The sequence below is a fragment of the Poeciliopsis prolifica genome, unplaced genomic scaffold (genome assembly GCF_027474105.1).
Source record: "Poeciliopsis prolifica strain line A6 unplaced genomic scaffold, Auburn_PproV2 SCAFFOLD008, whole genome shotgun sequence".
In the NCBI taxonomy this organism is placed as follows: domain Eukaryota; kingdom Metazoa; phylum Chordata; class Actinopteri; order Cyprinodontiformes; family Poeciliidae; genus Poeciliopsis; species Poeciliopsis prolifica.
Window position 1 is genome coordinate 16,282,745 of NW_026562383.1, and position 27,911 is coordinate 16,310,655.

General features: G+C 35.7%; 1 protein-coding gene across 2 annotated transcripts; it reads left to right on the plus strand.

The window, feature by feature from the left end:
- Positions 1–4,415: 4,415 nt before the first annotated feature.
- Positions 4,416–27,743, plus strand: LOC129361594 (pituitary adenylate cyclase-activating polypeptide type I receptor-like). 2 transcript variants are annotated; one of them, XM_055032521.1, is made up of 14 exons: positions 4,416–4,703; positions 5,302–5,410; positions 15,360–15,467; positions 16,762–16,862; positions 17,157–17,254; positions 17,488–17,620; positions 19,142–19,295; positions 21,941–22,001; positions 22,092–22,161; positions 22,909–23,003; positions 23,581–23,678; positions 24,811–24,940; positions 26,972–27,013; positions 27,099–27,210. In XM_055032521.1, the coding sequence occupies exons 1-13, from the start codon at positions 4,533–4,535 to the stop codon at positions 27,003–27,005; spliced, it is 1,362 nt and encodes a 453-aa protein (XP_054888496.1). In that variant the 5' UTR covers positions 4,416–4,532; the 3' UTR covers positions 27,006–27,013; positions 27,099–27,210. The 2 variants fall into 2 exon arrangements, with proteins under 2 accessions (XP_054888496.1, XP_054888498.1); XM_055032523.1 differs by lacking the exon at positions 23,581–23,678 and having other exon boundaries at positions 27,099–27,743.
- The last annotated feature ends 168 nt before the right edge of the window (positions 27,744–27,911 follow it).

Here is a 27,911-nt window from a genome sequence, read left to right on the forward strand (position 1 = left end):
CCAGACAAAGAAGACAAGAGCCATCTGATTAGCTCTGAAAGAAGATTATAGATATTAAAATGCAGATATTCCTCTGATCACAGGTGTTCATATATTTAAAGAAGCATGAACTGAAGTTGAAGCTTGAGAGGGATGCAATTTGATTAGGCATGTAATGATAGAATGTGATGTAAGTTTGGCTGTTTTTCTGATTACACCGTCCATCCGTCACCTTTTAACCTAAAGAAGACCCAGGAGAACTCAATTATGTTAAGCTTGTATATTGTGCGCTGAAATCGCACAAGAAACAGGCTGGGATTTTCCAAAATAGTTACTGATGAGCCTCAAAGTATCTGGTAGAAAGTCTTTAGGACAAGACTAAACCGGAGCTTTCCGGTCCTCATTTTGTTTTTTTTCTTTCCAAAGGGAAAAATAAACCTTTTTCATATTATGAGACATAGACAGGGCTTGGTTTTGTTATTAGGGTACTCTACTGAATCTGTTACCGGATACTTTGACTCAGTTCAATGTTAAAGTGAGTGCCAAACTTACTCCAGAGTGAAACATACTAAACTGTGTCAGAAACCTCCACCACTGTCTTAGCATCCCTCAACAGCACCACAAACCAAAACACACAGAAAAAGCCCCCAAAAATGTGCTCAAAAGCTTCACTATCTTAGATTATAGAATCATCAGAAAATCTGCAATGTTTAAAACTTGATCAGTTTGATTACCTTGCTTTGGAAGAGAGGGACTAAACTTCCTGTTAGGAAATAAACACATCTCATTGGGATTTCTTGTAGGAAGAGACAGCTCTAAAATCTACTAGGATTAATTCTTAATTAAGAGTTAATCAAGTCCTTATCTTTCTGTCATTTCCATTTTCATTTATTATATGGACTGTTTTCTTTGTTTGTTGAAAGAATCCAACAAATGTTTACATTTATTAAACATTACGATATGAAAATATCATTAATCTTAGAACTTATTCTCTTATCCAATCTTTTTTCTTTATAATTTGTTGCAGCCATCTCTTGTAACATTAGCTTGCTTTTGATATTTTAACCTTTTGGCATAAATCACAGTAATTATATGTGGAATTTTGTTTATTTTTTAAAGTAAATTTTCTTTTTGATGATGATGATTTGAAATGTCATTGAGAGGTCTAAAATATTCAAAACTGGTGCCTGAATAAGGCCATGGAGCGATAATTTGCTTCTGCTCCACTGAAGCTCTCCTGTCAAACCAAATCAAATTAATTTCACATCTAGGCCATAAAGCAAACTTTTCACATGTACAGTTCGACTGCATGGGCTGACTCACAACATGTCTCAGGGTCCACAAGCCCTCTAGTCATTCTTTGTGGACAGGCTTATAAAAAGGAAAACCAACACAGAAGCATAATATCACCCTTCATATTTAGTTTTGTTACATAGATTTTTATGGTAAATTTATTACCACTTAGAAATTCATTGGTTCATTGTAATGACAAATGAAGATAAAAATAATCTGACCACTTTCGGTTTCAATAATAAAAGGTGTTTGTTACAAATATGCATACCTAATCAATAATTCAGACAATAAATGAGCATTTGAAGCAGACTTTACCTAGAATATTGGTAAGCTGTTTGGTGTTTTTCAAACTTTTTTCTCCTTTTGCTTATTTACCAGATACTTTTATTATTTACAGTTTTTGGTTTTCTATTAAGGATATGAGAATTTGAATATGAACATTCAAATTATGTCAGTGTTTCACTTGTGTTAAAAACTGTCCCAACTCTTTGGACTTGTTAAAGAAATGAGTAAAACCTCTGTACTCCACTCCTATTGGAGGTCTTGATAGTGTTGTCCCGTGGAGATACCTTTCTTCAACAGGCACAGGGGAGAGGTTTAGACTTTAATGGAAGCTAGTTGGAGGCAAATACTGAGTAACACTGAAAGAAAACATGTCAAAGGTTTCCAGAGCTGATACAGAGTAGTTCAAATCAAAATTGGCTAAGGTTTTAGAATGGCCCAGTCAAAGTCCAGACTTTAATTCAATGACAAGATTTGACTTAAGCTGTTTTGCACATGGGAACAAATTTAGTCTTTTGCTAGTGGAGACAAACCCCAAAACACTTAAAGCTATTATTCCAGAGAAAGTTACATTTGCAATGAAATTAGCTGCTATTAAGGCATACTTTTCAGGTTATTTTTACAAAACTATATAATAGAACTCAAAATAAATAGAGGCTTAAATGGATGTTTTGTGGTTGTGACTATTTTCACACACAAGAGTATCTTTAAACCTGTGTTAACTTTATGGCTCATTAAAGGGCTGAGTTTTGTTGCAAAACTACAAATCTAATTTCCCATCCTATGAGCAGTCACTGTTTAGCTCTTATGAAAAGTCTACAATGAAGAGTTTCTGTTGATTGATCACCTGGCTCAGACACTGGATCAGAGTATGAAGGTTGAGTCCTATTTTCTTGTTCTTGGAAGGTGTGCAGTAGGGGACAGTTTGTTGTTTTTAGCCCTGTCCTGATCTACATTCACATGTGAACTATGTGATTTGACCCCATTTGTAGATCACTCAATATGAACTACCCCACTCTTAAAAAAGTTGTTGTATGGTCAAAAATACAATCAGGTGCCTTGAAATAAGAAAAAAATAAAAATAACTAGTTTTATCAGTCATGTTAAATAAATAAATAGTCACTGAATTATTTTTTGTAAGTTTCCGCTTAGATTAACATTCATGACCATCAAGCGGAAATGATGAACATACAAAATTGGAGGCAGCACATCCAAATCAAGATCAGTTATGAAAATTTAATAAAAATTTAAACTTCTTCTCCATATTTATCTTCGCTTTCTTAGCTTTTCATTATACAAAGTAATCACCGACTACATGGTTCTAACAAGCCTCAAGGACCAGAAAAGCAAAATGACCGTTAATCAGTCTTTGGGACTGCAAGGCGTCAGTTTTTATGAATTTTACCAAAGCCTTGGTAATAGATTTTAATTGAAATGAAATAAAGACCACATGTGAATAAATCTGTATAGCAGAAATTTCTGATATAGTCAAATAAATTGGAATGACATTCTGTTGCCAAAATCATTTTGAAAACCCTTTTGCCATAACCTGCCATAATTTGTTGACCTGCCCCAGTTTATGTCCTGTTTATAGTGTGTCTATGTTCTTTTCTAGGTCAGATTTGATATGTTATTTTTCAGGAACTGGGTCAGTTTATAACTCCTACAGGAGCATAACTCAGTTCTTTCTAATCTGCATGGTCTGCTGCCATGTGATGAGCTTTGCTGGAGGAGTTTATTTCCTCCATGAAAGAAAACGTGTTGCTGACGTAAAAAGTGCTGCCTTAAATCCTGGGCCAGGTCTGTCAGAGTAATGGTGCTTGGATCAGTTCTTGGTGTTGCTATATTTGAAGATACATAAATGTTGAAAATCCATGGGAAGAGAAGAACTGATGGAGATGAATGGAGACAATGAGATATAAGGATGGACACCTTGAGGTTAAAGTTCCACTGAATGGTAAGAAAGAAGTCTAATGGATTTAAGATATAAAAGCATGTAGTTAGTAATGGGACATGTGGAAACTTTTAATCCACATTTGTTTAGCACAAAAGACTGAGGTCCACTCAAAGCAGGAAAAAGATTTTATACTAGTCTAAAGAAAGACAGTGACAACAGTAGCTCACAAAAACAAGAACATATCTCTGCCCCAAAAACTGCGATGTTCTTTTAAAGTTGCTTTTTATATTTTAGAAAACAGTAATTTTTTTTATCAACATAAAATATACATATATTTTTTTTAATTGAAGATCTGCTTGTACACATTAAATTTATGGTTCCCATTTCTTACTTCAGTGTTTCTTTATGAAGCAAAAAAAAATAAATTAATAAAACAAAATTCAATAATTAAAAACTTCTGAAAACTACAGATTTTTTTCTCCATGTTTTATTTTTAATTCTAAAAGTACTCATTTTTAGTTTCTTTTTGCCTTCTAAAATAAAATAATCAAACGCCATTACGTCCATAAAAGGTCTTACATAAGATACATGAGAATCACTGATGTGTGCTAAAACGTTTCATTTTCTGTTATTGCAAATTTATTTTTTTTTTTTTACGGTGGAGAATCGGAGAATTAGGGTCCCCAGCTCAAAACATCACAGGACCCAAACATACTTTTATTGTTATTAACTTTTATAAGGTTTTATGGGATCTGATTCTCATGTGAGTAACATGAGAACATTTTGCCTTTAATCAATTTGAATGCCAGCCAACACACAAATAAAGGGGGAATTGAAAAAAATAATAAATGAGCCACTGCCAGTTTAAAACATAGGTACGCGCTGTGACTTGAAAATAGGCCATTGGCTGTTCTGTGCTCTGAGGCGTCCCCGATGTCTCTGAATGGAGCTTCTCCTTCAGCTGATTTCACTGTGCCGGGTGCGCAGATGTGCAGCAGCAACTGCAGCAGCTCAAGTTTGAAGATCATAGTCAGGAGGGGGAAAAAGACAAAGATGCGTCTATTTTAGGTCGACAGATTGGATGTTTGTACTGAGGAAGTCACTCTTTAAGAAGCGCCCCGAAACAAACCTGGATTTGCGCTCACAACGCCGAATGATGAGACACTCAGAGGGCACAGGAATGTACTGCAAGGGAGGGTATGAGAAAGTCATCCTGCTCATCTTTTACCTCCAGCTGTGGTCCAAGCCGATGGTGAGTAACAAGCCCTTATCTGCGCCAAAAATACGCACACCAATAACTGGCGGAAATCACCTTAAAGTCCAACAAAAGTTGTTCCTCTGGACACCTTTAATAGAAAACACTCTCCTTTATTTTCGATGGCTTTTCTAATGTGGTTAACCTTTTTGTGCGCCGTCTCCCTGATTCTCCCTGGGGCTTTTGTCACAGTTGGACTGACATGATAGTATGCAGCTGCGTGGCTCTCATTATTGCTTTTCTATCCACCTGCATCCATCAACAACATCCTCAATCAAAGCGACAGTCAGCATGGATGAGGGAAATTAATGAGAGGTCCGACAGCGCACAGGTTTGCGCATGAGGTTTCGGGGGCATGAACGCCGAATTCTATGATATAAATGTATAAATTTCAATGACCGTTTGTTCCATTATAACATGATGGAAAATCGTATTAAAAAAACCCAATCTGATTAGTAATTTATTCAGTGAATTCTCCATTTCCGTACCTCCCCCTTCATGGCATCACCCTCTTACGCCTCAAACACACCGAGAACAAGCGAGAAGCGTGCCTCCTCGTCCCTGTAGATAACTGGGACGTGTGTCTAATTTTCAGGGTGAAGCAATTCATCCGGACTGTGCCATCATCGCTCAGCACCTGAGGGCTCAAGAGATTTGCAGCCAGACGAGAAGGAGCGAGGCGCAAAACCGGAGCGATCACAGCGGTGGGTTCCCGTGTGATATGCTGCGCTTCTGGGGCTCCTGTCCCTCAAACAGGCGCTCAGGGAGATGGCGGTGAAAGTCTGACGCTCTGAGACAATGATTTCAATCGAAAGTATAAATGCTAAACTAGAACAAGGAGTTTGGGGATGCGGAGATAAAGCCTACTGGCAGCAGGGAAGGAAAATATAATTGACATACTAGCGGGAAAGACATGTTGGTTGAAGTTTGTCATTTCAGTATTTGAAGTTATATAAAGATTTCTCGATGCATTCTTTTTGAAAAGTTATAAATCGGCAAGTTTGATTCACGGTAAATTAGAATATGATTTAATTAATATATATTTTTTAAAACTGATATACTATTTCATAAATGTATTTTTTGTGCATTGTGATGATAATAGATTACACGTAACAGTCAAAGTTTCTGAAAAAGTGAATCTTGAGTTTTTAAGAACAATACAATTATTATTATTACTAATTTATTGATTTGCATTTCTGAGAAAAAGTACAAATTTCCAAATTTTTTTCTAGCTTTGTCATACTCAAATGTTTCAAATAATCAAACAGCTCATAACTCAGACATAGCTAACATGGGAAGTAAAAAAAAGCAGCTCAGACTGGTTCAAACAATTCTCGTTGAATTGGAAAAGTAATCATTTCATGTATACAGTCATGGATTAAATGTTACTGATTACATTTTTTGGAAGCTGAGTTCAAATTCATTAGCTACAATCAGACCTGAGAATAAAAGATAAAAACCTGTCTGACAACACAAAGTAGGACAAAATACTCATATTGAGATCCACACACAGAAAAGGAGAAAACATTGAACAATGGCAAAACTTCCCTGGCATAAACAATTGCTTATAATTGTGTATCACCGATTCATTGAGGAGGTCTAAAAGAAGACAACATATACATCACTGCATTCATCTCTTAAGGTTAATTAGGTTAGTTTTTAATCATTCAACAGAAAGAGACTGAGTGAAAATGGCACTCATGTTCCAATGTCAAAACCACAGCTGACCAAAAAAAAAAGAAAAACTATTTTTTGCTGATTGGCAAGACAAAAGTAAAACATTTTAGAAAGTCCTGTCAAATCTCATAAAAAGCACAGGGTTTAAAAATACTAAATTGCACAAAGCTAACAAAAAAAAAAAAAAAAAAAAAAAAAATTACATAGTTGTGGGAGTTGTGAGTTTTTCATGCTGCTGTTCAGATATAAGATAAGAGAAGCCCTGGTGAACAGGAGGGAGGGTGAAGTTTAGATAAAAAGAAGAGCAAAATAAACACATTGGCTAATAGGGTTTATTAAATAGTTGTAACAATTGATTCTTAACCATGATATGCACACAGCATTTACTGACAAAAAAAACTATGAATAAGCTGACAGAGATCAGATTTTCACAGTAATTCATAAACTGATGTAACATGTACAATGGTTATGATAGAATTTCAAAACAAAAATGGAGACATTCACAACACCATGTATCAGAAAAGAGATTTGCTGAAATATGTGTTGTTCCCTTATTTTAACTCCATTGCACTGATCATTTACTCAATGTGAAATATGCCCCTGGTGAGGCCTCGTCATCTTGTCCTTCCAATCTGGCAAGTTGACTTTATAATAGACTAGTGAACCTGGCATTTCCCTGAGGGCTCAAATGTCTCAGGAACTGGCATCATATTAGAACTTGGCTCAGACAAGCAACATGGGATGATGATCTTTAACATTTCATAACTACTTTGATCTTAATTGAGGTTGAAGCTACTCAGTACTTTGGTGCAATGTTGTCCTCCAAGGCTCATTACGCAAATAAATTAATGTTGATGAATTTCTCTGATAGAATTGAAGCGTCAGTGTCCAGTCAATGTGCTGGTGGCATGTGACCGTACAGAACTCCAGAGTCATGCAGAGTTTAATGCAACCCTTCACTAAATTACATACCGCCTTTTGTCACATTGCAACCACTCACTTTAATGTATTTTATGTGATAAAAAAGAAAGTAGTACATACTTACAAAGTGGAAGGAAAATGAAAAAAATTACTTGTGGTGTGAATTTGTCAGGTATTGATTCCTGAGTCAATATCTTGTAGAACCAACTTTTGGGAAATATCTTTACCAAATTTACTCATATGAAAAATAAAAATGTTGCCCATTTCATTTCAATAGCCTGAACTCTTGGGGGGGGGTGTCAGTTCAATTCAAATCAGTTTATTTATATAGCACAAATTCAAAACACGTCATCATAAGGTACAAAAAGTACCTGGAGAGTTTGTGTCTTCTTCCTTACGTTGCTGATGTTTTATCTGTTCTTTTCTTGCCAAGATGCCATTTCTTCAGGCTGTCTGTGAAACATCCATTCCACAATTTGCAAGACTGTGAGTTTCTTCTGGGGCATAAAAGTCAGATAAAATCACTTGAAAATTTGTGGAAAAATCAATAGGCTCCAAATAATTTTTTTTGCAAGATTGTAGGTCTCAGTGACTACTGGTGGTAATTGGTCAAAATAGACATTATGTTTACTTTACCTATGTAAAACATCATGTCAAAATTAGACTCCAAATTGTTTTTGTTAATGACTTAATTCCATAAAATTGAAGAAAAAATAACTAGCAGTCTTTTTCTGACATATCATTCTTTGATAATTATATCAAAGAATGAAGATATAAACTGAGAAAACTTTTTTTAAAATTGATACACAACAAAAAGGCATCATCATGCTATGTTGAAATACAGAATAACATTCATTTCAAATATAAAAAACTGCCGTGCACTCACAAGTGAAACGTCATTGAGAGGTTTACTAAATGAGGACTGCAGGCATCTTCCTGCTCCTCCACCAGCATTGCTCTGAAAGGACTCAGTCTGTGTCCAAAGTCATTTCATACGTCTCTGTTAATCCAGAATGAGGTGACATTCAAGTGGCAAAGTGAGCAGCCCCCTCCCACCCCATACAGCTGCCTGTTTATCAAGGACTCAGAATGGAGCACAGCTAAGGGGACGGGAGAAACATTTTCATTAAAAATTATGTTTTGAAGTGAACCATCAGCCTCTTTATACATCAGTCACTTTTTGAACTCTTGACAGCTTGATGCAGCTTAAGCTTCCCTCAGCTGGTAATTAAACACAAAGAAGTCATTCCCACAGAAACTATATGGATTTTCATAATGTATGGTTTGTATGCTCTTGCTTTGTCATGAGGATAAATGTGAACAAATACTTCTGTTGGATCCTATAATTGTGCCTCTCTTTGGTGGCTCTAATCCGAGTCTAAAAATGACTTCTTTTCACAATTAGCTCTTCACATTTTTCATATCTCTTGCTCTCTGCGCGATTTTACAGACGCGAGTTTGAGCATGATGATTGGAACTCCCTTTGGGAAATATTTCACCACCTTAATTTGAACTTGTTGTCAACTTTATCTACATCAGGAATCCAAAATAAGCACACATAGCTTGAATTAAACTTGTGCTTCCCTCAAAAATTAGAGAAACTAGGGCAAATTCTGCTGAACATTTTCTTAGTGTTAGCCTTGTGATTGCTGTGTACTATCAAGACACCAAATCAAATCAGTAAAGCTGACTGTATGAGAGAAAAGGAGACTAGTTTATATTTATTCATTTAATTAATTAATTACCTGATAATACCTATTGCATTTCATCCTAGGCCTCAACTCTATCAAAGGGATAGGATGTCCCAAAATTTTTTTCAGTGGTGCAGGAGAAAAGCTAAAGGGTTTAGCTTTCAAGCCTTTAAAAAGCAAGTTTTTTTAAGGGGACATCTGGAGTGAAATAAGTATAAGGAGCTCTTGCAACCAGCTTCCACACGTAAATATTTTATGTTTTTCATACTACAATAATGTCCAGAGGAACGCCTGAAGTTTTGCTAAAAAAAAAAGCAAAAAAGAGCAAGAAGATCACATTTTTGACGGTTTTTACATTTCAGCTATTACAATACAGTTATGTGCATTTAAGTTGATATACTTTTAAGTTGTTCCATACAGGTCACTATAAGAAAAAAAAGAAGAAAAAATTGCATTTCTTTTTTTTAATATGTTATCACAGCAACAAAAACTTATGTGAAAAACAGTTTGTCTTGATAAATTGGAATGTCAATTGGAATGTTAAGTTAATTTATCAATGCAATTATTTTTTTAAAAGTGAAGCTCTGATGCTTCTTGATTACTAAAGAGGCTGGCATGTTGTAAATGTTTGTTTATTACATAAGATCAATAAAAAGGATTTCAGTAAAGAGAGGGGAACAAGTGATAAAGCAAACTGAGGAGACATTTTATTAAAAACTGCATTTAAAATCAAACAAGCCTTTTCACAACCGATCAAAACAACCAAAGCCTTAAAAAGGCAAAATATGTGCATAGATATAGTTTTCATGTAATTTTCTTTCAGGCATCGACACTGTCATGACCCTCCTCATGGCAAAGACAGAAAAGGTTTCTGTTTTTGAATGTGACAGGACTGTTGAGGCCTCTTGCAGTGCTCTATTTGTGCAAAGGTTGCACACAGCAAGAAAGTCATTTTCTGAAAGATCCTGAAGGGATTTAAACAAAAAGTCAAGTAGTGTACTTGCACAAATGTTATCTGCAAGGAACTTGAGAATCTAGCTGCATGTTAATGACGAAAGCACATCCTCCACTCACATTAAGGAACTTACTGATGTTTAACTCACACAATGCTCTGAAAACATACTTCCCTCATTGTAGCAATATTCCAGTTTTACTTTTTGATGGACTTAAATAGATAATCAATTGCTTCACTTAAAGAAAAACTTGTCCAAACGAATAGGCTTGTGGTAAAGTAATTAGCTGCCTTTTTAAGTTCTAAGTTGACAGCAATTGTCTAAACATTGTGAAAGTGAAATTAGAAACATCCTTGATTATTGCCAGGACCACATTCTAAAGACAACATGATGTAGGATAAATATCTCATAATGCAACAAATCATGCCCAGATCTGAAGAAATTCAAGGACAAATGAGTTCAAAGCTTAGGAACTTGGAAGACGTGTCACAATTGACGGAACAATAAAATCGTCTCTCTCGAAAATCCTGCTTCACAATGTGCAGGTATCAGTTTGTAACGTTAAGGTTTTAGTTTAAGAAGCATCAATCAGTTAATGAATGATTTGACAGGACAGTTATAATTTCTAATATTGCCATACTGCTTTGGGAAGCTTTTTTCCTTAATGAAAAAAACATCACTTTGAAAAAAGCATTTTGTATTTATATAAGAAATTGTTTATTGATCTTGAACATTTAAGTGTGTAGCAAATACAGAAGAAATATGTCGTGAGAAAATACTTATTCACATCACTGTAACTTTGTGATAAAATTTTTAAACGATTTCACAATCTTATTGTTTTTAAGGAGTGGTAAATGAAGTGACTTGATTTAAATAAAAATAAAAAAGTTGTGTACGTCAAACATAACTCAAAAAGAAATGTAACTTCACAATTGGATGGCCTTTCACTACATTCTAAAAATGCTTCTCTGTTATGCCATTTACAACTGTTTTTCGGAGAGTTGGGCTGAGAGGTATTTTGTATGATTTGTGTGAGGAGTGCTCTGTGAGGTGGAACATTCAAGGATTCCTCAAACGCATGCAAGAATCAAAGCAGGTTTGTTTCTGATGAGGAAACAAACCTTTAACATGATGTAAAGCTCAAAAAGTCAATTTCATATAATTCTTCCCCCCTTTAAAGTTTCATACCATGTTAGAGTTTTTTCTGCTGTGCTGCTCTAAAAAAAATATTGAATAATTTAAAGCATGAACGAGCACTTGCTAGGTAAATGTAACTTGCACGGAAAATGACTTACACATTTGAATATGATTGGCAATAAATTTTACTTTAGCATACCTACAAAACACCTTGGTATTTCTTCAATGAAAATCCAATCTAACCAGATTTGCTTGTGTGAAAAAGCAGGTGATATCCAGGCAGTGTTAGATGTGCTTCAGAACACCCACATTTAGGATTTCCTGCACAATCCTCCATATTGAGACTTGGTGATGAATTGGTGCTGCATGCAAATCCTGAAGGCAAATAATGCACTCTGCTGTCTACCTCTTTCACTTTCAATCAGTTTATCCGCTGCTTCACTGCAGGAAATGATTTCAGTTCTACTCTTCGGTTTATCAGAGGATTTTTGCACCTGAAGTTGAGTAATTCAATCAGATTTCCCTCAGCTCTTCTGCCATTAATCTAGTCCCATTAATATTACAGCTGTGTCTGAACACACGACATTGCTAATGGCTTTCATTTGCAACACACCATCGCTGTGTTGACACAGTTTTTGGAAGATGTTGTCTCATCCTAAATTAGGATTGTGTCAAGATTAAAGCCAATCTCTGTAAACCCTGGGATGATCCTTCCACATAACGTGCATTCACGCTGCTCAGAAATACGCTCCTTCAAACCAATTTAAAAATGACCCGACCTAACAAAAGCCCCAAAATAAAGCAAATTAATAGAATTTTAAATCCAAAATTCATCTAGCATGATGAAACAATTTGTTATTTATCAATTCAACTCAATTTAATTCATTTTTTTAATCACTTTTGTTATACAATACAAAAAGACAACCAGCAGGATTACACTCTTTTTTGTTTACCACAAACCAAGTGTTGCAGCAGTTTTCTTTCACACAGCAAAGGTTTATTATTGTAATTAAATAAATGTGAAATAATTACTTCTGAATTAATTACACTGGAAGGGAACAAAAAAGCAACAATTTTTAACTTTTTAGTCAGCGGTTCAGGAAGTGAATTATAAAAATACCTCTCGTAACACAACAAAACAAAATGTAACTTGATTTTGTGAACAATTTAACATCAGCTCTTATGTTGTGTCTCATAATTATACGAGATGTTTAACACAAGATGAAGACCATCTTCTGCTCAACATAAGGTGTTGAACATCTGTTCGATGCAGATCGAGAGTCCAGGTACAGAAAATCGTCACAAGATTATGTTCATCTCATGAAGATGTTCTTTTGCTGAACATCCTCAACACAAGATGAACATCTTCTATTAACAGCAGATTGAGAGGGCAGGTGCAGGTCAAAATGCAAGTTAAATATGCAAGTTTCTTTGATATGAGTGTATATGTGTGTTTGTGGGGGTGGTGGTGGGTGCGTATATATATATATATAAAGAAAGTTTGTGTGTGGCCTATAAACTCTTTTTCTGGTGTTTAAATGTTTTTATAATTTGCGGGTCAGAAATGACCAATAAGACAATCCTTATACCTTAGTGGTGTTGGGGTCAGTTTAGGAAAAGTCATAAAATTTCAAGTCGGAAAAGATCGTTTAGCGTATTTTTTCTACAGGCAAACATGGTAAAGGGTCACTTTTGACCTGCAAGGGTTAAACAGCCTCAGTACAGAAGAACTACATCTCCTAATCCCAGACAGCAATTAAGTCTTTGTAAAGATATAGCAAATGTAATTTTCTATTTTTGACCAGCGACACTCAAACAAATACTCTAAAAGCAACTTAATATGTCATTTATTTTCCAAAGTGCAGTTCCCTCAGTGTAATCTTCTTATTTTCTTATCCTCATTGGATTTCCTCCTCTCACAACAAGATGAGCTCCACAGGAAAAGGTGTGAAAAGGACTTAGTTTCATCTTCTGTATGTGATTAATTTGCAGTTTGAGTGAATGAAAACACATAAGAACAACAAGGTAATCTTGTAGGAATTTTTAGATCCAAATGAACTGCAGGCATTATAAACATTACAACATTTTTCTTGACTAACAAACCAAATATTGTAGATGTTACTGAGCTTCCTGGGAAACCTAAAATATTTTAGGTTTTTAAAGAATCACCCACACAGCTGGTCAATATTTGAAGTGTCCTTTGAGTGTCCAATCTACAGCATCATTTGCCAAGTTGCTATGATGCATACTGTTTACTTGGATCATTTTTGCCACTCCATTTATGCCTAAAAGTGTAAATTATGAGCAAATTACTACTCCTAAGTAGCACGTTTCTGCTTCTCCTAAGTTACCATAGGCAACTGATTGTATGGCCCTTTCTTAGTAGCAGTTTGCAATTATGCCTTACCATGTCCATTTGTAGATGATGCATTGAACAGAGCAATGTTCTCTGAGACCCTCAAAGGACAGACACATTTAAACACTATTTATTGATAAGATGTTTTCTAAAGGCAATTTATAAGACTGGAGTTTTTTAGCTGTATCAAAGTAAAGTGATGTGAAACTATGTGAAAAAGTTCAAGGGATACAAATACATCTGCAAGGTGCCCTATGACTAAATGAAAAGAAAGATGAATAACCAAACCATCAATTGAACCAAAATCATCAAATGCATGATTGGAAACAGAGATCTAGGGTAGTTGCTTGGAAACAAGACAGTAACAGTTATGTTCTTAAAAAGTCTTGCATTGTTTAAACCAAACAAGCACAACAATTTGATTCCCGTTCTTTGAAAAGACAGATCTCCCTTCATTGTGTAGTCGTACACTTGCTAAATTTGATCCCTTTCACTCTCCTGCCTTTGTCTGAAGCCAGTGCACATAAAACCAGATATGCGATGCTGTAAAGATATATCTGAGAATCTCCCTTTTCGGATAGGCACACCCATAATCTGCATGTAACAAATGTAACATCAACATTTGATGGCGTTTGCCACATGCTGCGTAAAAAAATCTTAATGTTTCACAACCTCAAAGCAAAACAGTCTGTCTCATAAAAACCAACCTGGAAGAACACGACTTCTGAGCCACAGCTTCAGGAATATTTGAGTGAGTCAGGCTGAAAGCAACACAGAAGATGCTGAGGTAAATAATCCAGGGTTTGTGTGAACAGTAACACACTGTAGCTCCAATAACATTTGCTCGTGTTACACTAAAACTGACAAAATGTACACATGATTACGTAAAAGGAGGGAAATAGTTAATTTATTTATATGGGATGGAGTGATAGAGTTGATAATGGATTAGATACAGAGGCTTGGTAAAAATGAAATAAGGAGCTGAGAGAAAACACATTTTTGCTTGTATATCACCAGCATGTCTAAATGCATAGTCTGAAATCTGAAACTCATTTAAATAACCTAGAGAATGCAGCTCTCGTGTTGTTCTTTTTTAACTCAGCTGGCGTTTCACATTTTCTGTTTTTCAGCAATAGAAAAATATTCAAAAGACATTTCTATATAATTCTATAGTTTCTCTACAATTATTTAAGATCTCAAAAGCTTAAAAGAAGAAAACACCTGACGTGCCAGTTTGGTTTTATCCTTTGGGAATAGTTCATTCATGATCCTTTTTTACTCCTCACATTCAGTCACATTGGAGTAAACCCAAAAATATCTAATGGACTGCCAAAATCTGTGCAAACAGTGATTATGAGTGGGAAAAGCCTTCTGGCTTTTCCTGTGGTGTAAACAACAGATTAAATCTGCCTCAGCTGTTCTGGCTGAAAATGTATTTTTCCTTCCTATTCCTTGATTGGCAAAAATGGTAGTCTAAATATTTATCTGTCACAGACTAACATTTGTTTAACATCCACATGGTTTTACTGCACAAGGTGATCAGAAGTTTACATACAGTCACCTTCGGTATGGATATGTTATAGTTAATTTCAATTGGTAAAAGATCAGGACTTTTAGTTTAATGTTAGACTTCATTATTCTTCCCAAAACCAGATTTGATATGTTTTTTGAATAATGATCCTGTAGGAACTCCCTTTCTGGCATTTTATTTATCTATTAAAGATCTGATCAGTTTACTGGTTTAAGAATAAATAAAGCTGATTAATGATAAGCATCTGGAATGGTTCTGGAATGGTCCATCCCAGAAAACCAATGAGCTTTGTCATTTCTCTTTCATGCACAATAATACAATAATGACCGGTGCTAACTGACAGATTTGAAGTGACTTGTCCCTCTGCTTTCGTCCGTCTGTTTGCAGGATGTAAAACAGAATGGGATGAGATTGGATGCTGGCTTAGGGCCGAAGCTGGGCAAGTTGTCAATTTATCCTGCTCTGAGGTCTTCCAGCATTTCTCCAGCAATCAAGGTTGGTTTGCATAGCTCATCAAATGCTCAACCTCATTAAAATATAAATAAATGAAACACTTGTACTCAACATCTAATCAGCTGTTAAGATGAGGAATACTGTGTTTGAAACTTGTTCTTGTGCACAATGTCTTTGCCGCTAAGGTTAATTATACATAACATAATCAAAATGCTAAAGCAAAGTGAGGATAGTAATGGAAAAACATAGTATGAATTATTCATGCATGTTTGCTGGCATGAACACACACTGCCCTGGGATGTTTTTGACAGGAAGAGTTTGAAATGTTGTCATGTAGTTTTAATTAATATAATGCAATTCTTGTCTTTTTTGTGTTTCTGAAGAAAAATGTTATGTCATACCATTACTATAAGGTGAAATGGATGTTAATATAAGTATTTTCATATACGTATTCATTTATTTTAAATTACATTTTCTTATTTACAGTGATTGAGAGTAAAAGTGTTTGGCATTATCTAAAACCTGAAAATCTGTTAAAATGTTACCACTTTCCTTGCAGTATTGTTAATTAATGCTACATTTCATTAGAAGTCATAGTTAGTAACACTCACTTCTCCTTTGGCATCACCGAAACAGTGGACCACACTGAATAGCAGATCATCCAAACAAAGATCAATCACGTTTTAAATATTTGGGCTCCCACTGGTTCCATGTACAGAAGGAATCAGAATGGTGAAGAAGAATGATTTACATGACTTTGAATCCATCATGTTGGACAGATAGGCTGGTCAAATGTTTCCTGAAACTGCTTGTCGTGGGTTTTGCACACAAAATAATTTAATTTTCTTCAGAAGTATGGATCCACTCTCACTTGAATCAGCAGTTTAGTCTGGTGCTGGTAGTGTGATGACATGGGAATATTTTCTAGTCCACATTTGAGCTACAGTTAACATCTTAATCCACTTTTGAATACTGTCAATTGAAAATTTGTGTCCTTAATGTGAAGGACAAAAGGATAACTATCACAAGTGATTGATTAATTTGTGCTGGAATAAGTTGGCTTGAGCTAAATGTTATTTTGACAATACTGGTTTTTACACTCTTGACTATGAATTTTATACACTTTTCTTCCCTGAAGATTGTGAATTGCTCCATACAAATAAAATTAACACTACATGAGCGCTTGGAATATGCATAAAAATTGTGCTTTACATTGACTATCACATTAAAATTGGGTTTTCTGATATCTGGAGTTTTTGTGCAAATGCAGTCATAATTCATGTGCCCGCCCCCTCCCATCTTTTCTTTACATCCTTGCTGTCTGCTCTTTTGTCAGGGTATGTTTACAGAAATTGCACTGCTGATGGCTGGTCTGAAATGTATCCAACTTATCAAGACGCCTGTCATTTCAGCGATGACAGCGAGCCTGAATCTGAGGTACACACACACACACACACACACACACACACACACACACACACACACACACACACACACACACACACACACACACACACACACACACACACACACACACATGCACACACACTTTGTTGGAATCATGCTTTCTCAATGCTCACCTTCTTTAGCTTGGACTTCTTTCACAGAAATCCTGCCAATGGATGACGCTGTATTATCGATGCATCTGCAGCAGGATTCTTAAAAGGGAAACTTACAGATCTGTTTGCCTCACATCTTTCTTCAGTTTAATCTTGAGTTTTCTTCTTCCAGACAAGTTACCTCCATACGTTCAGACAGGTCTACACTGTAGGATACGCCACCTCACTCACCACTCTCCTTACAGCTATAGTGGTGTTTGCAGGTTTCAGGTAAGGGCACAACAGCACAGAATGCATACGGATATGACAGAACTAAAAAAAAAAAAAAAAAAAAAATCAATACCTGGATCCTTGGTCACTTTACATTGTGGTTAATATCTGAAATCTGAATTATCTCTCCTACACTTTTTTTGCCCCCAACTTCTGAGTATATTGAAGAGTATTCGTTTGCATAGACAATATAAGAAGACCCTTATTGTGTGACTCTGTGTTGGGATGCACAGGAAGTTTCGCTGTACCAGAAACTACATCCACATCAACCTGTTTTCCTCATTCGTCTTGAGAGCCAGTGCTGTGTTCATTAAGGATGCTGTGCTGTTTGCAGATGAAACTCTGGACCACTGCTCTGTTTCTACGGTAAGCCTGCGAATTAATCGAGGAATTTTTCATAACTTGGATTATGACAAGGTTTTAACAGCAAAAAGAGGGACAAAGATGGGAATTCAAAAGAAAATCTCACTTTAAATAACTTTTTTTTTTTTACAAAAAACAACAAAAAAAATTAATATAAAATAAATATGCCAACAGGTATATATATATATGAATATATTGATATGACGTGACCTTCCAGAGGAATAGGAACCAAAAGACAGAAAAATGGCAGACAATTTCATCCAAGTGGACTTCTTGTGTTCTAGACTTTCACTTGGCAAATCAATAACCAAATCCCTCCTGTCAGTCTCTTCTTCATCCTTCAGTCACACAAGCAGCAAGCTCCAGTACGTCACCTATTTCTCTCAATGTGGAGAATATAGAAGCATTGGCACAAAGTCACTCGAGTTGGCTTTGGGGAATAGCTTTGCATAGAGCCAGCCTCAGTCTATCTCATTCAGCTCAGGTGTTCAGCTCTTTTGACTGCACTTGGTCTGCGTTAACCATCAACAAAAACAGAAATTGTTTTGGTGAACTCTCCCAGCATCAGAATGCAAAAAGCAGAAGTTATCCATCTTTGAGATGGCAGGAGTAGTAAGCAGACAGGACAAGCAAACACAAGATTTTCTAAACAATGCGGGGCCATTATGAGTGTCTACACAAGTTCCTCTCTTCCTCTGTAGGCTGTTCCACCGCAGGAGGGCCAAATCAGTCAATGAAAAATGTGTTAGAGAAGTGTGAGAATTTTAATTGCACTCTTTAAATAGTAGATCTGTTGTTCCATCTAAGACCATGGAAGGATATCTGACAACATATTTAAACTCGCCATAGCAACATCATAAGAAAAATATTTGGAAATAAATCAAGTCAGATTCAAATCATCAGATAAGGCATCACATTAACATACATTATGTTAAAACTTCAACTTGCCCTAAATGATAATTTTATATTCTTTGTAATCCCAAATAGATCCCTAATAACTTTGTTTGGACTTGCGAACAGCAGTTATTAATTGACTTCTTTTTTTTTCTTTTTAATTTCACAAATTACATTTTTCTTCTTGATGGTTGCAGAGTACAGGAGCAAGTTTAATGCCCATAATTTTTCTCACAGCTTTAATACTTTACTTTAATGCCCTTTTTGAGTTTCATATCTCTGTAAACTCTCAGTGAAACACAAGAACTTGTCTGCAGTTTAATTAATGGACTTTATGGTGATAAAGTCTAAAATGTTGGAAGTTGCATGAACAAATTGGACACATTAAGAAATATACATAACTGTTTTTTAAATGATTGTTAGTGTCATTGAATGGATGACAAATTTGGATCAAAATAATGCTGGGTCTAGTTGAATTTGTTCTAACAAATTATCTTTCAAGTAACTATAAGTGAAAAGCAAAACGTGATCGAGTTTGAAAGCAAAAGCATTGATTCAGGATAGTTACGAGCTCATCTGTAGTTCTTATAAATGGATGCTTTTAACTCTGTGTCTATTTTTATCCTCCAGGCTGGGTGCAAGTCAGCTGTGGCTTTTTTCCAGTTCAGCATCCTAGCCAATTACTTTTGGTTGCTGGTGGAGGGCATGTATCTGCAGACCCTCCTGGCCCTCACTTTCGTCTCTCAGAGGAAATACTTCTGGTGGTACATTCTCATCGGATGGGGTGAGTAAGAAAGGCAGCAGTCATCTGTACATGTCAAACTCATCACAGACTATGCATTGCGTGGCCCTGGTGTGCTAAACCTAATATCATCCACTCATAAATTTCATAACACAGGGCTACACTGCACATTTCATGCTACCTTTAGCTTACTATATAAGCCAAAGGTCCTATTTTTTTCTGACTGAAAACAATAATTTGGGGCTGTAAACTTGCTTTTACATCATGGAGCTGTAAAATGTCGAAGCAACATATGAAAAACATATTTGTTAACAACATTATGGTCATTTTGCTGGGAGAACTCACAGGATATCCAATGAGCTTCCAACGATTGCTTCTTGGAGGTGTGGACTCTGTTCAAGCTTTAAACTTTTCCCAATTGTTTAGTAGTAATGTATGTGATGTGCCAGTTTGATAAAGCTTACTGGAAATTGGCAGCTCTCTAAACAACTGTCCTCCACTTTAAAATAAAAGTGCTGAGCTGAACGTTAATTCAATAGTCAGAAGTGTGGCCAACAAGGATTGACTGGCTTTGTTCATGTATTGCTAAAACTACAGGCAGATTACAATTTTAAAACACAGAACATCAATATCATTTCACAACTTTACCTTATGATTGGCTCAGTAGAAATGCTACTGAAGGAATCCATCTCAATGGGAGAAAGCTCAGACTGAGCTGTGAAGCGAGATTAGAATCAAGCAGAATGGTGCAGGAACGTAATGGCTCAGTAATTATTAGCCAATTAAAAGACTTTGCCTTATTTAAAAAAAAAACTGTTTCTGTGCCACATTTAAATGAAAACAGATTTTGTTATTATAAAAATATAAGAAGTTTTAGAAAATGTAAAGTTTTTCTTCATTTTACTCAGGTTGGCACACAGTTCTGTCTCCTTCAGACAGATAATCTATTTTCAGATAATCAGCTTCCTCAAAGCCTGCTGACAGGATGTTCTCACAGCGGCTGATGGCAGATACGACTGCACTTCATGTAAATGTTATTTCTTCTGTTTCTCTGAGCTCTTCACACAAATGTAATGAGAGTTCTTATTGTAGCATGTTATTCCAAACAAAACAACATCCTGTTTTTGAATTTATTCTTGCAGTCTTGTGTTACCTTATCCTACATTTACCTATTCTGAAACCTTCCAAGCCCCATTTATTTAATTTGTTCTGCCACCAATATGCTACAGTATTACTCAGCCACAATAAGAGGGTAGCGTCTGCCTGGTTACTGTCAGAAGCTGTAGGGTTAACAGTAAAAAAAATAATAATTAAAAAAAAGGCACACCACTTTTTTTTTCCTTTTACTGAGAAGCTCTTAAAAGTTGGATGCAACAAAAATGACAGCAGGTAACAAAAGTGTACAGGTCACACTGGGCTTGTTGTTCTTGTAATGTCAATAATGAGTTAAGGTTATGTTCAGCTAGTGCTGCACACAAGCACTGCTTATGGGGTCTTCATGTCAGGGATTCAACTGGAATCCGCGGTTAGATGGGATGAAGTGCAGCAACAGGATGGATCAGACCCTTGGGGATGAACGTGCAGACCCTGTGTCAGTATAATTAAAGAATAGTTGGGTTGCCTGCATTCAGGGTGACACAATGCCTCCAACTCAGGAGGTTTTATAAGCAGCTTTAGTGAAATTGTTTGAAAAGCTTCACCGTGCCATGGCATTTCACAAACAAGCCAGTGCCTGCAAGACACGAAGATTTGAGTTCAGGAGAGCGTCACCTGCTGCGACGGGAGATAAAGAAGGAACGCATTGTGCCTCCGTCCATCAAACCTTGTTGAGGATTAAACGAATTTCCTTCAACCTTGTCGGTGAAGGCTTAAGGAAAAAAAGAAAAATCATTCTGCATTCCCTCTCCAATTAATTTTAGTGACCCCTTAGAGGAATCTCCTGAACTATAATCAGATCAAACGTTTCAAACATTCACCAGTTTTGAAAATACCTCCTAAGGTGATATAAAATGTACAAGTGTACTTTATATTCGGGGATAACACTGGATAAAGTCTAACCATGATGGGTTTCATAGTTGTATGAAAATGAATATTAATCAAAATGAAAGACATTGCAAAAGTATTTTGACAAATTGTATCTTTACAATTTGTCAACCATAAACCTATATGTTTGATTTGGATTTGATGTAATTAAGTACAATAAAGGTACATGGTATTTTGCAGCCTCCTACAGCAGTTTTGCCCTGTAAATCAAAATGTTTCCCTGTCCCTTAAAAATATAAATAAAGATGCCACACCAGGTTTTATGGTAGGACTGGGGTATTCATGGTAATTAACAATGCTTGCATAAAAGGCAACTAGCTACATTTTTGTGTCAATTGAAAAGTCCACATTACCTTCCACTTCTTTATGACACTAGAAAAGCTACAGAGGCGTTTTGCTGACAAGGAGAAAAATAACTTTTCAAGCGCCATTAACTTATAACATTTTCTACGCTATTTATTTTGCTTCACCTGATTTTATGACTGCACCAGATACCTACATAACCAATGTGATGCAAGTAGGACAAAGATAAATTTAAAATGCAGAGTAAATATAATGTCATGTCCTATGAAGATTTATTTAGCTCTAACAGCATGTCAATATTTTATCTAACATGCATAATTTATGTGCTTTTGTATTTAAAGGATTGCCATCACTGGTTCTCATTCTTTGGGTTCTGACCAGATTTCTCTATGATGACAGAGGGTGTCGTAAACTTTATTTTATTTCTTGATATTAGTTACATTAAAGCTGCTCATTTCATGCTAAGCTGAAGCAGTTTATCTTTCTTTGCAGCTGTTGGGATGACAATGACAACGTTGGCATTTGGTGGATCATTAAGGGACCAATAACAGGCTCTCTGCTGGTGAGTGATGAGCTGTGAAGCTGTTGCAACATGACAAATGATTTTTGTGGTTTTTTTTATTTCGTTTTTTTTGCTTCATTCACATACTTCTATTTGTACGGAGCAATTTGTCTGCCATAATCCAAAAGCACACATTTTCACTCTGAAAACAGGATTTCATGTCTTTCTTCTCAAAACTTGTAACTCTTGTACTCAAAACCTCTCATTGTGGTTTTGCAGTTTGAAGAAATAATAAGTTCATAAGAAGTTTAGAATGACCCTAGATAAGTTTAATTGCTTGGAGAGAATTCAACTTTTGTTGCTTAAAATCAGGGCTGATTATTTATGAGACTGGATTTCCTTATGCGACTCAAACAGAAAAGGAAATACCAAGTTGCACATTTTCCCAGTTTGTAGACTGACTAACAGCCTTTTAACCTCTACTGAGATTGAACAATTTGAAATCATTGTTATGTTGGTCTGATTTCTCTTTTAACCACACTTTGGGTTTTTCCTCTAGCTGTGGCAGAGACCTGCTTCCCAAATTACCAACAATGAAGCTGCAGCATTCTGGCAGGAGAAGAATTTCAGTTTTAAGTGACATAATTTACATAAACAGCCCCACTCACACAATCAGAATAACATAGAAGCTTTGATTTGTATATAAATTTTACATAAATGACTTGGTTGTAAAAAAAATAGAGGCTTTGGGTTTTATATAAACTACTATTGATTGATGTTGATGGTTTGTGCATATATTTCTGACAGGTCAACATAGTCATCTTCATAAACGTTATCCGGATTCTGGTGCAAAAGCTTAAATCTTCAGCCATGGCAGGAAACAGCGACACTGGTCACTTCATGTAAGTCTCAACAAAGAAGCACAGCACATTAAGCCTGAACACAGACTCTAAAAACACAACATGAAATAATTTCCCCAGGAAACGGATTATCAGGGTTATGGAGATTAGTTGAGCTCTGCTCTTCAAAGAAGCTATTAAAATCAACAAATACAACTAAAACAAATATGCACATGCGATACATGACTAAAAATCACAGAAAGTATTTTATAAGATAAATAGATACATTTTACTCTTGATTGAAAACAGTTGTGCAAACAATGCATCAAGAGAACAATGTAAAAATCCTTTCACAAAATGAATGGTCTCTTTCCTGCTGGTTAATCTGTAAATTGCTTAATTCAGTACAACACAGAACCCAGAAATACTGCTTCACCTGAATGACTGTATTTTCCGTATTAGCAGTTTGACTGGGGGAGATTTTTGCCGAGCTGAATTCATCTCAAAACAGAGCAAATAAAAATAGAATCTAGATACTAGAAATAGACGTCTCTTTCATCGCTGTGCGACAGAATTGTTCCACCCATTCAATGAATGTTTAACATGCTCAAAAGCTTCACTTCTGCCTTGCAAATTTCAGCCTCATTCAGGTGGATCAGAGACATGAGCACAAAAAGACACAAAGCACAGGTGTGACTAAAGAAAAACGCAATCCTATTGTAAGCATGAAACATCCAGGTGGGTTTTGTATTTCAAATCTTAAAGCAGTCACGTTAAAACCCTGATTTTTATTGTTTTGTGTGACTGGTGAGATGGTCAACATAAAGGTGGATTTATGCTGTAGTAAAATAATTTATTTAATCTCATCTATCAGTTTCAGTGACTATCAGTTAGTTTGGCTGTTTGATTCTTAATAAATTGATCTTCTTTCTCACTGTTCTGTTTCACTGAAATGAAATGTTTATCTTGTCTTTGTAAAATAAGCAGATTAAAACAACATGATTTACAGGTTACTGTTTTTGAATAAGTTGTGCTATTTATATTTATTGCATCAGTAATTCAATCTGAACTTGACTTGCATTTAAATAAATCCTATTTGGCATTTTAATCACCACCAATAGGGATGCACCAATATAAAAATTTTGACAGATATTGATAAACAATAATACTGCAGTTATGGCCTTTAACCGATATTTACATATATACTTTACAAAATTGTACACCTTCAGCATCATATAAAAGCTAGAACACTGCCGATATCACGTGCCTGCCTCATTTAAACACCTAATCATGTGCTGCATCAATATCAGTGTCACATGACCACATGGCTGACTCCCTTCCCTTCTGGAAACACAAATTGTAATAAGATGGAAATGAAAAATTGTTGTCATTAGTCTGATTTTACTTACTGGAGTGATAAAGATATCTTTAAAATAAACCGACATCGTTCGATATCGTTGTTGATGCCTATATGTTGTACATCTCTAACCTCCATTTATTGTCATAAAAATTGCCCTAATACTTAATTTTGTTTTACTTTGCTTTTCACTGTCAGTCTTATAACAGAGTTCTATACTATTCTAAAGGTTAAACAGATGGCAACTGAGAGAGCTCAAAGTTGTGGGTTTTGACTCCAACTTTATTCTGAAATGTATATCGATGTGCCCCTGGGCAAGGCAATCAACCCCAAGTTACTCATTGATCTGTGTAAATGGATGTGTGAGCAGTGCGATTGAGTGACTGTGGCTAAAGGTGGAAAGTGGTTTGTTACAATTAGCAAATCACTATGTAAATCCAGTCTATTTACCATGAGGCCTAAGTTTTGTCAAATTTGTCAAATATTCTTTTGATCCCTTTGTCTTTGCATCAGGCGGCTGGCTAAATCAACCCTGTTCCTCATTCCTCTGTTTGGGATGCACTACACTGTGTTTGCCTTCCTACCTGAGAACACTGGAGTGGCTGCCAGACTGTACATCGAGCTGGGCCTGGGATCCTTTCAGGTATGCAACATTTTTAAATGGAGCTAGAGTATTACATATTTTCCAGGCACATTGTACCTATAAAATGGCATACATTGATGTCTAATCTTCATTTAATATTGGAAAACTTTTTAATATTTTTCTTAGAGAGAAACGGCTTCCTCTTTGCATATCTGTCATGAAGGGGGTTTTACAGACTTCGTTTAGCAACCTGCTAGGATTGGACTATCCTCCACCTGTAGGCATATTTTTATAGAAAAACTGGCTTTAGCTTAATTTGAGACCTGTCTTTGAATTATTTTTGAGACTCATAAGCCATTCTCATGCTACAATCATTTTTTTGAAGGTCCCTGTTGACTCAACTATGGTCGTCCCTATCACATTAAAATTTACACTGATTTTCAGTCAGATGAAAATCAGTGTAAATGTTTGTGGCATGACCAGAGCCAATCTCCTTTCAAAGGTTCTTTTAATCATGTGTGTGATTAGAACACATACACCGCAACAGCGCAACCCGACATGCGACTCTGTCCCTCTTAAGTGAGAAAAACTTAAGTTCAAAACTAAAAGAGCCGTTCAAAGCATGTCCAAAATCTAATCTAGAACCTTCAAATCTGAATCTGCCAGGTTTTGGGAGATGAATATTTTCTGTGTGAGAAAATGTTTCTGTTTCACAAATCTGACTCATAAGCTACACAATATTTTTGTCAAATATAAAACAAAACCAATACTCACCAAGAATCTAAGCAGCATATGTTGTATTTGTTTGGACTCTTGGTAGTTCCACATTTCACTAACCTTACCATCAAGGTTGGTGAAATGTCCATTTAATGTCTCTCACTCTTGTCCTACATCTTCTGTTGTAGATCGCTGACTTCACTATGAAATTGTATAAATGCAACACTGTCTATGGTTTGATACTTTTGTTTTCTTCATGCTTCGCAAAAGGTTACAAATGAGTACATGCTGCACTGCAGTACTACATTTCAGGTCAATCAGATTCACTATAATTGATAACAGGTGTGAGGAGAAGGTGAAATTAGGCCAAAAGGTGCTTCAACAAAATATGTTTTAAGAGCAACTGCAACTGCTGTTCCCCTCAGAGATTTTTTCTTCTTCTGCTGAATAGAATTAGTATAAAAAACTGACATTTTAATTAGCAATTACATTTTTCAGAGGCAGTGTATTAAAAAAAAATTTAACTAAAATATTCTGTGAAAAATTAAGAAAATTAACCAACATATCTTGTGCCTGACAAGTTAGGCACAAGAGTTATATAAAATTTATAAAAAATGTATATATCTTAGAATATATAAATGGGTTTTAACTTCACTTTTACCTTAAATGTAAAAACAATTTGAGAAATATTCCAATTTGACCATTTTATTTCGTAAATATATGTATGTGAGTTTATCAAAGTGGATCAGATTTGTATTTGCAAACGCTGTTTAGAGTATATTTGTTCATAAATAAAGCGGAAAAGAGACATCCTCTCTGATGGACTCTGTAGCCACTCTGGATTATGAGTGGAGCATGTTAATGCAACATTTAAACAAAGTATAGTAAAAGTCAATAACCACTTAGCATTTTGGTTCAAAAACCTTAGCGCAGTTGAGCTCTTTATGAATTTAGAGAAGAGTTGCAATACAAAAAAAGAGAAATAAATATGACTTGAAATATCGCAAAGAGTTTGGAACAAATACTAAATTTTACAAAACTCATTTCCACGAGCTCTATGTTTAGATTTATGTTGTTTATATGTTAAAAGCATAGCGGCTAAATTCCCAGGCATACAGATTTGCTGATCTAGAAAATGTGGTCAGAATCCCAGCAGCATAAACATTTTCAGACATGAAAATGCAGAGATTGTGTTCCAAGCTGACTTTTTAACAGCATATTGCTCTGAAACAAACTAAGTTAATTATTCTGTTTATTTCTTTGTGTGTATTATTTACACAATAAAAGATTGACATCTATTTCCTAATTGAGTGTATTCACAATCAGCATTTACTTATGTTGACTGATTTTAAAGTGACTTCTGTTGTGTTGCAGGGATTTGTTGTGGCACTTCTTTACTGCTTCATGAATGGAGAGGTGGGAAATTTGTGGTTTTGTGACAATAAAATGTCCAGAAGAACAAACAGATGCTTTACACACCACCTTATCTGCTTGGCTGCAGGTCCAGGCAGAGCTCCGGAAATGGCTTTGGAGGTGCCACAATCCAAATCTCACTCCTGCTAAGAGAGGCATCACTCAGGTCACAATTCGAACCCATGGGGGCTTGGGTTTGCCTTCGTCTAGTGCCAACATTTCTGCTGTATAGTCCTTCTTTGTAAAAGGAGAAAAAGAAAATTCCGAATGTGAAGAAACAATAAAAGCGTGGCATTCCTCTGCTGACAACAATGACGGCATAACTTCAACTATTGTTTTATAACATGTGAAAGCACAAGAAAAACAGAGTCTGACCTGTGGAGATGTCATGGTGCCATCGTAAAACAGGAAGCAACAACCGAGACAGAGCTGGCTCTGGACCGAAGAGGATTTCAGATGCTTGAGTTTACAGGTTATACATAAATGAATGAGCTGATTTGTCTTCACAGCTTTAATTTTACTCTGTCATTTTAATGCTAACTGTAGCAACAGGACCATCTTCAATGGTGTGAAGCTCATTTTCATTTGGGGCCACATCAAGATAATCTTAAAATCATGTACTGTGGCAGAATGTATAGCATTATTGTGTTGTCTGTAATCAATGAGTAGTTCTAAAAAAAAAGATCATTCTTAGTATTCTTTCTCACTGAAGTAATTTGACACTTTACAAATAAAGCAGATTTGATTTGAATGATAAAATAGTATTTAAGCACAAAACTAGTATCTTGAATTTCTTGAAATAATTATGGCAGGCCAGATTTGGCCTGTGGGCCTCGATTATGACACATGTGCCTTAGACTGTGTCTTGTTGAAAACCACAGCACTCGTACTGAATTATTTC